The sequence below is a fragment of the Pagrus pagrus genome (genome assembly GCF_965226575.1).
Source record: "Pagrus pagrus genome assembly, chromosome: 24".
In the NCBI taxonomy this organism is placed as follows: domain Eukaryota; kingdom Metazoa; phylum Chordata; class Actinopteri; order Spariformes; family Sparidae; genus Pagrus; species Pagrus pagrus.
The window spans coordinates 7,436,448-7,450,027 of NC_140206.1; the positions used below are offsets into that span (position 1 = coordinate 7,436,448).

At 44.2% G+C, this 13,580-nt stretch overlaps 1 protein-coding gene across 5 annotated transcripts in view; it reads left to right on the forward strand.

Annotated features, from left to right (window-relative positions):
- Positions 1-13,580, forward strand: part of ncam2 (neural cell adhesion molecule 2) — a 327,503-nt gene that overhangs the window by 271,837 nt on the left and 42,086 nt on the right. For all 5 annotated transcript variants that reach the window (XM_084347060.1, XM_084347062.1, XM_084347061.1 and 2 more), the window contains 2 exons: positions 2,608-2,753; positions 10,983-11,133. In XM_084347060.1, the coding sequence (XP_084203186.1) occupies positions 2,608-2,753; positions 10,983-11,133 (297 nt within the window). The remainder of the gene's footprint in view (positions 1-2,607; positions 2,754-10,982; positions 11,134-13,580) is intronic.

A 13,580-nucleotide genomic window follows, 5' to 3' on the forward strand; every position in this document is an offset into this window, starting at 1 on the left:
AGCCTCGTTTTTAATTACGCTGACAGAAACCTATGTATCAAACAGAGACAAATAAACTCCATTCAGTAGAAATACTCCAGTCCTTGAAGGTCAAATTAATTCTGGATTTTTAATCTTTCAACACACAATATAGTTGCGTCTCAGTTCTTTTCTCATTTGGAGTTGAAATGTTTCAGATAATGTGTTATTAATAATGCTCCCTGCAGAGTGGGGTTTTTGCACCACGCTTGATAAATGAGACATATTCCATTTAATATTTGCATGATGAAGGGCATCTGGGGCAAAAACGGCTGCAGATAAGGTGATGATGAAGAACTGGTTCAGACCAGCTTTTATCTGTGCATGCGGGTCCAGGCTGCGAATGTGTATTAGTGTTGCATTATTGAGTGAAAGTGTGTATTTGCAATACAAGAAGCCATAACGACGTTTAATAGATGCGGACAAACGTCTAAAGTGCTCCTCACGTCTTCCTCTCTCAACGAGTCATTTAGTGTCATAGAAAGCTCATTTTTTCTTTACAGCAAGAAAAAGTTCTGTCAGCGGGTTGAGATGAATTCACTTGTTCCCTCTGCGGCCTCCTTCCGTCTGGCAGATTGTTGCGCTATTATCAGGAAAATGACACTTGATTCTTGATGGTAATCGAGGTAAGCTGGTTTGTTTTAGAAACAAGTGAAATTATCCATCATTATTGGCAATTTAGGACTCTAGATGTAGACTGAATAACTCGCTGAGGTGTGGGTTTGTAAGTGGGTTAGATCTGAGTAAGCTGGTGGTGCAAATTTTGGAGACTTATTTTAAAATGATAACTCAGATTTCTTTAAATGTTCTATTCAGATTGCACAAATATCACTAAAACACTGTCTGCACTAGCAGTTGCAAAGGAGTTATTTGATACAGATTAGATATGTAGTTTAAAACATTACAAAAATGAACTAACATCAACAGGGAGTGAAGAAACAACAGTGTTGACGTTATGTGAAAGAAGAAATGTGCTGTGTTGCAGAGATGTTTACTGAAGTTAGCATGCTAAGCAGCTAGCATCGGCCCATCCTGTCCCAGAATACCACTTTGTACCGACAAGAGGTGATAATGTGATGGTCCCCTTAGTTTCAGCTGGCAGATACATATGAACAAAATAAACCCTCAAATTATAAAGAAATTAAGCAATCATAGTTTTGGTCAGCGCCGCTGTAAATCGCCTCTGTACTGTATCCCCTGTTGACAGACTGACCTCCGACAGTCTTGGAGCCTGTGTTCAGTCCCAGTTCGGTCTCATGTCAGGCTGCCAAATCCAGTTGAGCTGAGCCTGTCGGCCGAGGGTCGAGCTATTGGGCCACTGGCCACAGCTAACTGAGCCATTTGCTAATTAGCTAACGGTCAAAGGTTACAGCCAAGGATAGCTAGCAAAGAGCAACAGTTAAGAGCCATGTTACAATAAACCATCCTTCAGATTAGAGGTATGAGTTGTAGGTAAGGCTCTATCCTTAAAACACTGATTCATCCACTAAAGATCCTTGCAGGTATAGTAATAATAAGAAGAAGAAGCAGAGGAATCTGTATTTATGTCACATATCGTACAATGTACAACCCTGTGAAGCCAGTACTCTGCATTTAACCCATCCTAAGGGAGCAGTGGGCAGCTACAGCGCCCGAGGACCAACTCCAGATCTGAGTCAGTGCCTTGGTCAAGGGCACTGACAGGAGAATTAACCTAATGTGTATGTTTTGATGGTCGAGGAAACCAGAGTACACGGAGGAATCCCGCGAGTGTGCGCCTGTTTGTGTATTTGTGTGACTCCATGTTTCTACAGGCTCCCAAAATCCCCAGAGCTGGATCCTCCACCCTGAGTTGAAGCCATGTGAAATTGCCAAACACTCTCCAGATCCCCCCTGGGCGGCGTTAAAAGCCTTCAGTACAGTAGTCACCATTCGTTTTTCCTTTCGGATTTGATACCAGGCTACTTTGCAGGCACCCTGTTAGGGACTTAAGTGCTGTGTGTGTGAGTGTGTTGGGGGGCGAAGAGAAGCGATCCATGATTCATGTGACATGCTCTGTGCCCTTGACATGCTTGGTGTTTTCGGGGGCTTGCTTAGTATCTTATCAGGAGGAGGCGCCAAGCGAGCAGCGCTCACTGTGGTGCTCGCTCGCACGGCACCGGAGAGGCATCCTCCCAGACCAAAAATCCATATTTATTTGGAACAAAAAAAAAGTGAGGAGAGTTCTGATACGTGTCGTGCTTTTAAACTTCTGCAAAGTCAGATTTCGTGTTCTCATCATCTAGGCCAAGGAATCTGCACGAAATAAGGCCAGAGGGCTGCTTTCCTGCTTTGCCAAAACTGTAAAGTACAACCGCAGTGTATGAATGATCTTGGCCTGGACTGTCAGTACCAGTCATGCATCCGCTCTGTATTTAAACCCTGTGATATAGCCTTCATCTCACCTCCCATGAGTCAGATTTTTGACAGTCTCTCTTCCGCTCTGTCCTCCCTGCTCCCTCACACCTATCTCCCCCACCTTTCAACCTATTCTTCCTTTGCTCACGTATCTAATTTTTCTTCCCCTCTTCCTCACTCCCTCCCCCACTCCCCGTCCTCTGTGGCCTCCAGTCCAGCCCCACATCACCCAGCTGAAAAACGTGACAGCCGTAGAGGGCAGCGCCGCCATGATCTCCTGTGTGGCTGACGGCGAGCCTCTGCCCGACATTTCCTGGAGGAGAGCCAGCGACGGCAAGACCTTCGTGGACGGAGACAAGGTAGAAACTGCCAAAAAGTCCATCTGGCTCTGTGTGTGTGTGTGTGTGTCCCCATCACAGTACAGCACTGGCTCTGGCTGTACTGTAAGTTTGAGCACATAGGACATAACTTGGGCAGATATAAAGCGTAAAGAAGGAAGGAAATTAACTGATTTAGGTCTGCAGTGCCATCGTAGCAAGTCCTGGGTATTCTCCTTTAACTTAAATGCAGCAGATGGGATGGAAATAACTTCTTAGCCCTCCATTGTTTGTCCTCTTGTCTTGATTGTGTATCCATTCCTTTCCGATGGCATTACGACTCGCTACAAAATACGAGGCCATCAATGCGGCATCGTTGACTGAAGTTGCAGTATTTAGCGCTTGTCTTTGACTGTCTCGTTCAGATCTTCTCCTCTCAAGATATTCCACTGGTTTGTCCTTAAGAGCAGGACGTCTCGTCTCCATGTGCCGGAGGCTTCATAGCCTTGTTAGCCAGCTTCTCCGCGCTCACCACACACAAGAGATTTGGAGCCTTTAGCTCCTTCAGTATAGCGATGAAACTGAATTTTATTAGCTGCTGTTGTGTTTTCGGTTGAATTTAGTTTTTTTCTTTTGAGTGTCCGTCATGGTTTGAGTTGTGGTTCTGTTATTGAGAAGTTATATCCTCATGTGTCGCGTCTCACTTTCTACTTCCTGTCTTTGTCTGGTTTCCTGACGTTTTTGCTCCTCACCTCTCATCAGTTAATCATCTCTTGTGTATTTAAGTCCTTGTCTTCCGCTCTCTCTTTGTCAGTCTGTGTGTTCCAGTTTCTACTTTGCTTTTGATTTATACTTTGTTTTGCTTTTGTTCCTGAGGTTCTTGAGTTTTGTTTACTGCCTTTTGTTGCTTCTGTTTTGGATTTTGGATTTACAGCTTTCTTCATTAAAGCTTGCTTTTTGATGTTTCTTGCCTACCTGTGTGTCTTCTGTTTGGGAACCTGAAAATGAGCATGATATGTGTCCTTAAATGACTTGCCTTTTGTGATATGTAATAAAAGCCCAACTGGGTTTTTCACAGCCTGGAAGTGAACGACCCAATACCCAATACCAGTCCACAGCCCAGTGATTAGGAACCCCTGAAGTAGATGAAGTCAAGGTATTTAAGGTACTTTCAGCCAATGAGTGGTTGCTGCCACTGGAGCTGATTCATCTGGTATCTAAACTTTCCCGATTTAAACAATGCTTACGATGTCATTCTGCAGAACTCGCTGTTAATTCCATCATATTGCGTTTCCTCTATCTGAAGCTCTTAGATGAGATTATAGTGGGTGGAAAGCAGCAGCCTGTTTTTGCATAGTTTTCAAGTTGTCTCTGAACACGACTCTCTAGTGAAAACCTTGAATTTGCCCGAATGTCACTTTGAAATGACTTTGAAACGCAAACCTGTTTTCAGACCGGCTTTTATTGAGTTTCACTAATGAGGTTTTTGAAAGGTTTTAATAAAACAAAGGTGTCCTTGAATTAGCTGAACTCGGAGAAGACCACACAATCATTTCACTGCAGATAAAGCCTTAAAACTGATCTTATGTATAAACAAGAGTACATGTGGGATGTTTTGCTTATGTGACCATTAAACTCGTCACTGTTTTTATTCATGTGGAGGAAAATTGGACTATCCGGGCTCGGTCTGGATGAGCACTAAAAGAAATAGGCGACATTAGCAGGTGATAACTTGTATATGTCCTCGTAAGAATAAGAGCGGGCGTCATCGTTCCCATCTGCAACACATGAAATGTTGCAATTAGAGTCGTTTATTGCCTACAGTGCGGCTCAGGGCCCGTCTAGAGGTGGATGCTGATTATGTTTACATTCAAGAGCTCATTATTGATCTTCCTCTCCGAGTGCAGACCCCGGTGTTGTATACAGAGAGCAGACATTTACGTCGCTTTCCCTTTTGTCTAACTGACGTGCGAAGCCTCAAAGACTCTTACAAAATCAAAGCCGCCCTCAAACAAAACATGCACACTCACCTTGGTGCGTGTTTTTTTTTTTGTTTCTTCTTACAGGGAATGTTTAAATCTCTCGACTTTGCTGAGATTATTATCTCAAGGGAAATCAGCGGCCGGCATTTATTTTGATTAGCTCTCGGCACAAAGAAGCAGCAAACCTTGAAGTTTTCAGGGCAAACGTTAATACTTTCAGTCTGCACTCTGGTTTTTTGCGCCTCCTCTCCTTTGATGACACTGACATTTTATGTAATCCAACTTAAGGAACTGAGAGATGCAAAGCTCCTGTTGTTGTGTTGTCCCCTCTCAGCGTTCATCGCTCACCTCCATACGAACAGCCTCACAAATCAGAAATCGAATGAGGTGCGGCGGCTTCTTTCTTGGAAAAGTAATTATTCCTGAACGAGCTGCCATCAGTGTCAAAATCGCGCGCACTTCACGTCACAGCTTCCCTGGCGAGATGCTTGAAGCTGAAAGAAAAAACAAAGATGGCAGCCGTGCTTTCGCTGGGGAAAAAAGGTCACCCGGCGAGATAAATGAATGTGTGCATTGGCTCGAATCGCTCGGGTTGATAAATCACAGCCGAAAATGAGAGTAAGTGCTCCTCTTCCCGCTGCAAATGCAATTATGGAAATGCGTAGTGCAAACCAACACACCTAAACATACGCAAAGACAAACACGGCCTGCGCGGCGCCGCGGCGTGATGGATGGCCGCAGTCATTTAGGTTTAAGGCAGGATGTTCCTCTCTCAATTTGCTCTCCAATCTGCATATCCAGTCCACGCACACACGGCTCTGTTGTCGAGAAGCTTCAAAGGGCTCAGTTTTTACTCACTGCATAATGTTGCTCCCATTTTTCTCGCTCTTTGTCAACCGGCACCTTGACCCTCGGTAAGAGAACATAATGGGATGCAGTTCCCCCCGAATTTAATTATGAGCGGCGCTGTGATTTGAGTCGGGGTATTGTTTCAGTTTTGCAGCGCTGTATTGTATTGCTGCTAGGCCCTGGTCTATTCACACAAAACACACAGAGCTGAAGAGCTGCCAACACTGAAAGCCTGTACCGTTGCTTAGATTGACGAGCTGTATGTGATGCAACAGACTCCATCTTTGAAGGCTTTTTAAAGGAGACGTATTATGCTCGTTTTCAGCTTCTGCTGGAGCAGGTTTGCATGCTTAAATGCTCAAAAAACACATCCGTCTGTCTAAATTGTCTCTTTAGGCCTTTAAACCTCGAACAGAGCGACCTCCCACATCATGACATTATTGTTCTGTTTTCCAATCAACACCTCATCACAAAAGAACTGTACTATAATGCAAAGTTCATTGAAACTAGATGACAATAATGTCCTTTGTTGGCCTTCATTTCCTCGAACCTGAAGCCATTATTAAATGTCATTTTGTTGACGATGCAGTAATCATCACCGTGTTGCAAATATGAGCAGCCTGTGCTCGGTCCCCACGCCAAACTGTTGGAATAAGCCCGAGTGAGACGAGTGTGTTTCCAGACTCGCTGACATTTACAGCTGACATTTTTAATATGTGAGTTCTCCAGCAATTGGACTGAGGTAACACAGGAACGGTGTCCATAATCCTATTGGAGAGATTGCATTGGAGATTCACATGCTCACTGTAAACGCACGTTTCTTTGAGGTCTTATGCATCTGATAGGATTTCATATATTCCTGCCCTGCTTTTCACCTGCTCCTGCCTTCATCTCCAGCAGTTCCCTCTACTCGCACATTTCTTCTCCTTTTATCTCCGTGCTGTCGTGTTGCTCACGTGTTTACAGTATGTGTGAGTGCGGTCGCAGGGACCGTGCAGGAGTCCGCGGGCGCGCGCGTGCGCCTCGCTGTTGTGTTCACGTCTGGCCGCTTGCCTTGTCGTTCGACTGAGCTGCATATCAAACAGGCTGCGCTTTAGGGGCTGAGTTCGTCTCTAGACAGACCCTGTCAGTTGGCGGGGGGGGTGGCAGCGGCGGTGATGGAGGTGGTGGGAGGGGGATAGCGAGTAATTTCCTGACTCAGAAGCTCCCTCCTGGAAGATTTCCTCTCTCTCTCCTCCCTCATCCTCAGCATTCCTATTCAACGCACACTCTCCCAATCCCATTGACCTCAGCTGGCGAGGCAAACAAGCAAAGTGTGCAGTGGCAGCACAAAGAGACCAGAACCGAGCCTCTAAAAGCCGCTTCACCTCATTGGTTAATAGTATGGCAACGATAAGAGCACAGATAAGCATTTCTAAACAGGATAATGCTGAAGCAGTCTGCGAGTGACAACATAAAGAGAGTGTGATTCAGAAGAGAGGCGGCCTCACGGCCGAGGCTTATGAGGCTTAGACACATAATGAGTATTAGCAGAGGCAGGGGGGTGACAGGAGGGCATTAGAAGGGGCTGGATGTGCATTGATTTACTGGGGAAATCTATGGAGGAGGTGTGCAGAATGTGCACATCCACAGACCTATATCACAGACTTACTTATAAATATGCAAATATGCATAAGTAGATGGGGATACAGACACACACAAACACAAATGCAAGAACTCATCACGCTCTGGAGGTCAGAAAGTAGAACGGCAACTACTTCAAATATATGGCGAAGGGAAAGAGTCCCATGTTTACAAAGAAATCATCATACCAACACAAACTAAAATGAACAACAAGAAGTTGCAGTTCAATGAGGGATTATGTGCCAGGCAATTACCTGCCAGTGACTTCCTCCAGCCTCCGCTGGTTGCATGGCAACCTCTGGGCGACAACAGGAATAAATAAACAAGATATAACAAAGTAATCAGCATGTGTGTGAGGTGCTGTTAGAGGCATTTGGTTTTGGACAGAGCTGTTTCACTCTGTTTCCAGGCTTTGTGCTAAGCTAAGCTAACAGCATGCTAGCTAAAGCAACATATAGATATGAGAGTGGCGCCAATGTCACTGTCGCCTTTTCTTTTAGCTAATTTAACAGGATGCTAGCCCCAACAACATATTTAGCAGATGCTAGTCCCGACAAAGGACAGCCTCCAAGCTAGCAACCTACATGTTAACAATGACAAGTTACCCAAACCATAACCTGTTCGCTAACGGTACGAACCTAAACAAGCTGGCAGCTGTTACCTTTACTTCCATCCATTTTTACAGGATGCTAGCGCAAACAAACGACACCCTTCAAGCTAGCAACCTACATGTTAACAACGGCAAGTTACCCTAATCGTAAACTGTTAGCTAACTGCACAAACCTGAACAAGCCTGCCATTGGCTGACCATTTTAAGCAGCATTTTCCTCCCCTTCCGCTAACCGCTAACTCTACACCCAAAGACAGGTTACCCACAAACGTCCCTAAAAAAATAAGATAAATGAAATAAATGATTAAAACAAAAAATATATAAAAACATAGTAGTAGTAGTAGTAGTAGTAGTAGTAGTACAGTAGTAGTAGTAGTAGTAGTAGTAAATAAATGATCAGATTTTTTCCAATCCATGCAGCTGAGCCTTTGCAAAGCTTTATGTCATACCAGTAACTCTGATGATAAATGTGATGAACACAGGCTACAAAAGTTTTATTTGCTTCGTCGTTCAAATAAATGTGTAACAAAGAAGTTGATCTGACATTCTCTTTTAGCAGACAAGGCCCTGCCATGAATGGGAAGCACAGTTGTACTTGAGTTCTTCTTATTATTCATAGAGTCTGACAGTGCCAGAGGGTATTTTCAATACAAGTACCCATCAAACAGCACATGGCATACATTATGTTGGCAATCTTTCTCGGGCTCTCCAAGCCTTTGTGAGCCAAAAGACATGGCTATCAAATACAGCTGCAGAATCTCATGACTGCGCCATCACAGCTAGGTAACGATGGAAAGGACCTGCTTGTGTAATCTGAGACACTGTGGGGAAACCGAGGGCTGATCATGAGGAGACTGCTGACATCGACATGTTTCCTATTAAATTATAAGAGGAGTGGACGCACACACACTGCACAGAGGCTTTGTGGCTATAAAAACAATAAAGGTATAATTGATCACGATTCTCTGACAACGAAAAACATCCATCTGATTGATAAACTTGCTCTTCCCAAATTGTTGCCTTCCAATCGCTCAATTAAGTCAATTAAGATAAACAGTTTTACGGAGTAAAACCACAAGTTATTTAGCTCGAGGCTACAAGAGTTAATAGAGGATTGCACTCAATTTAGTGTTGAGGGTTTGTTCCTAATAAAGGAATTAGAAGTAAAACAAAACAAACAAAAAAAATGCTGAGGCTGAGAGGCAAATGTGGATCCCAGTAAGCCTATTCAGGGAGGGGATACCCCACAATTCTTTGGGAGGTTTTCGTCGCTATAATCGGCGTCTTGTTTGTGTGTTTCTGCAGCATTGAGTGATTTGTGATTCGGTGCTGTAATTCCCAGAGATACTTGACAACCAAATGGCTCCTCCAGTGCTGTGATGCCTTGTCTTTGGACGGACAGTGTTTAAGTTTATGTCTCCCAAAGTATCTGCTACCCAGTTCTTGTTCACTCCAGACGGCATATGCTCTATGCAGAGTGAGATAATGCTGCAGGAAACCATTACTTCCTGATGGACACAGACAAACAGTGGCTAATAGAAAAGGTAACAGCTGCTAGCTTGTTTGGGTTTGTACCGTTAGCGAGCAGATTATGGGTCGGTCAACTTGCCATAGCAGAATGGGAAGAAATAAGCGTTTTGACATTGTGACATCTACAGTATGTGTTGTGTTGCAGAAGTATCCTCTGAAGTTAGCATGCTAATTAGCTAGCCCCAGCCCTTGCATCTCTAAGGGTTGTTTCATTTCATAGGGGGGTATTTCAACCATTACCCCTTGTAACTCTGTTCAGAGGGGCAAGGGGGCACTGGAAAACAAGGGGTAGGGGTAAAAACTGGAACTGGCCTTAGTGTGAGTGTGGGCATGTATATTTATTTGCAAATATTATATGACTTAAAGTGACCTTAAATGTGTGTTATCAGTCCTTATGGAAATAACTGTCAGACTTTTGGTTTGTGGTTTTTTGTCTCATTTTGTGTCACGTTTTACTTTTCACTTCCTGTCTTTGTCTTTTTCCCTCCCTTTCTCTGCGTACACCCGTGGCTCATTAGTTAATCGTTGCAGTTATATAAGCCGGTGTTTTTCTGTGTCTCCTGTGTGTCCTTTGTTCTCTGTGGCTTCTGGTTTGTCTTCAGTTTTGTATTTCTCTTTAGTTTTGTCCTTGGACTTTCCTTTGCCTGCCTTCTGTTGTTTACATTTTGGACTTTGGACATCGGCTCATCATTAAAAACTCGCTTTTTGTTCTCAGCCCTGCCCGCCTCGCTGTATCTGCATTTGGTTCCTCATCATTTACACACACCTTAACAACAATATGTTGATTTATTCAGTCCTGTATTGCTGATTGTATGACATTTACGCCCTCACATGCATCCTGGGCAGAACCTCTGGAAAGTAGTTTCTTTGGGGTGACGAAGGTTATCTGTTAGGTAACACTCTTGGGGCTACAGCCGCATCGCTTCTGCAACAAGGATGCTCCTAGGCTGTTATTTCTCATTACGAGTGAACGTCGATTACGGGAATGATAGCCTCGTCTGCTATAATTGACCCGTTGCTTCGAATTGATACCATCTGTCTTCATACAGTTGTAATGACCTTGTAATAAATCGACAGTTTATTGCATCAACCCTGGCTCTGTGTGACAAGTGACGGTTGGCTGCGAGGGAGGTCACAATGGATCAAGGGGCCTTCATCGAGTCGCAAGTACAAAAGTTGGACGAGGAACTTTCTGTGAAGCACTTTGCGACATGACCGTCCTTCGCCTTTTGGATTCCTCGGCGTGCTTTTTCTTTCTCTCCAAGCTTTATACAATCACAAAGTATGGATGTTGTTCTTTCTTTTCTTTAATTATAGTATCAAACGTAAATTGCAAGAGATGTTATGCACAAGAGCTATAATCAATCCCTTCCTTCCAAGTTGGCTGTCTCGTTAGCCGCTCTGAAATGATGTGTTTTGTGTTATTTTTGATCAGACATTCACGCACCAAACCACTCATTAAGGGCAATAACGTGTGTGAAAATTATAGGCATGTAAATGTCACCCAAGGCTCCCTACAAATAAACCTCGCAGTGAGATTTTCTGACCCTCTCTGGCTGAAAACCATAACAGAGTCGCATATTTTCAGGATGCGATGCTTCTTTTTGTGCGATATAGCACTAAGACTTGTCATCATGGCTAACAACAAGTCGTATGTGGCTGTTTCTGTGTCTGCAGAGTCAGGACGGGCGTTTCGAAGTCCGGGGTCGTCACGGGAAGTCGGTGTTGACGATCAGCGGCGTCAGGCTCACCGACTTGGGTCGATTCGACTGCGAAGCGCTCAGCAGGATCGGAGGCCATCAGAAGAGCATGTTCCTGGACATCGAGTGTGAGTGTGTTTATTATCTGATCAGTTCTGCACATTCACACAGCTGTCTCCAGTTATTCCCGCTAATTAGACCGTGCACACTGTCCTGAGCAGAGGGCTAATCGGGTAAATTAAGTGAAAACACCTGTGTGACTGCACTGTAGGCTTGTATTAACATTGACAACCCGGCTTTCCTGACCTGAACTATACTAATAAGAAAGTGACAGAGTGGAGAAATGGGAATTTCTTTCTTTTAGAGATAGTTTGGTTGTCTCTTAGTACGAGTTCATTATTGACACTATTGAAATTATAGCCTAACAGGTGCACTTTCCATGAGCGAGAGAGACCTCACGTTGTAGCGGCCTCCTGTGGAAGCCTGTTTCCAGAGAAAAGATGAAAACTGAATTTGAAAGTAATATTCCCGTGGTGAGTCATAATTCCGAGATAAAAAGTTGAAACCGTGAGATAAGTCCTAATTATGTGATAAAACATAATTATGAAATAAAAAGAGTAATAATAAGGAGATTAAAAGCCACAATTATGAGATAAAAAATGTCAAAATTATGAGAAAAGAAGTTGAAACTGTGAAATTAAAGTCGTAATTATGTGATAAAGATGTGATTCTGAAATATGCGTTAAAAGGGTTTTTTAAAAAATGATTAAAAGATTGAATTAACCTCATAATTTTGACTTTTTTAAACTACCACAGGTGTTTTCAGGTAAAAAGTCACAACATTAAACATTTAAACACATAACGGCACATTAGCCTCACACTCTGCATCTTCTGCAGTGGCTTCCTCTTGCTCGATAGGTTACAAGTGTGAGTGTTTAACATGTCTCAATAACACGTAGGTGTTATAGGTGGGTGATAGCACCCAGTCTGTGGGCAAAATGGATAAGCATGTTACCTATAGACCCCTGCTCACCTGATATAACCCCACTCCTCCACCCTCTGCATCTTCATGTGTTGCCTCCGATCCATAATGTGAGTGTGAAGCACATTCAAGCCGTCAAATCAGCAACCTAGCATCGACACGTGAACCCCTGCGGTCTCGTTCCGAGTTCAAAAGTTCAACCGCACTTAGTTCTAATAATTCTTTTCACACTTGGGCTGTTTTTCCTACTGAAGATCATTATAATATTATTATAATAAACCACTCACCCCCCTCAAAGCCGCTGTATCCACAACCCCACACACAGTCTTCACAAGGGTTAATTAGTGAGATGATATCGTGCATCGCCCTCGGTTTCCCCCCCGCGCTGACAGATCCCCTGCACCCCGTCAAGCGCACCCATTCCTCAGCGCTGGTTGTTTGGGGTTATTTGGGGCGGGTTATCCTCTGCCTAATGAGCTCTGAAGCAAAGATCTCCGTTTTGGCCTCGGAATGATTAGCTTCATTACGAGCTCTGTTGCCTGAACGAAACCAGTGGAAAGTGCTTTTTTTGGTTTTTGGTGGCAGCATTTCCACCTTGAAGCTCAAAGGAGCAGCGAAGAGTAAGGGCACAAAAACAAATATATCTAGAGAGACAGTAGGTAGGGGGGAGAAAATGAACACTATCTCTGTTGTCATGTGCAAACCAATTTTCTCCTCTTCTGGCTGAGGTGACTTCTGGGTTCATGGATTCCCCCTTCAAAATCTGCTTTGCATACTTCCTGAAAAGTTGACATTTCGAAGGAAGAAGTTTGATGGCAAAAAACCCACAGATCTCACGTGCACGCGCCCACTTTTCCGAGCATGAAGCAAAGCTGCCGTCGTTATACAGTAAACTTGTTTTGCGGGAGCCACAGCTGACAACTCGCTCTCCGACTCGACTCCCACTCTGCAGAGAGACGCAGGCTGTGAGTCTGAGTGTGGCGGGGCTGAGCCAGCCGTTGCCACCGAACTAATGAACTCATTTACTAAGTCACTGCAGGCTGCAGGGGGATAACGCGTCCTCGGCTGTGACAGAGAGCCAGGCATCAATCTCTTTAATGGAATCCTGCAAGCGGGCATAAAACAACCATAATGCCTCTCCGACTGAGCTGGGCTGACTGGGCCAAAAGAAATCCGCACGATAGCTCGCCGCTGCGCTCGTCCATTACTGCCCTTCCTATTTGCCGGGGCAAACGAGCTTCTGTTTACATCCTTTATTTTTATTCTCGGGGAGATGATCGTAATGGAGATCCCCCCGCTCCTAGCGTGAGGTGGCTGCAATTAGGTTAAAGTTTCTTTTTAACATTGCGGGGAGAGTTTGGGAAGTGTTAATGAAAGGCTTCCTCTTCTCCCTTTGAGGAATTTGCGGGTTAAGCCTCGGCGAGTCATTTTTGCCGCCTTTGATCATCCGGCTCAGCTTCACCTTTTGATTCGAGTGTTTAATTGGCGGCAACAAATTCCAAACACACCAGCAGTTACTCCTCTCGCAATTAAAATCTCGGTTAAGCAAAAGGATTCGCCTTCTGAATGAGCGCGTGACAGATTGCATCTCTG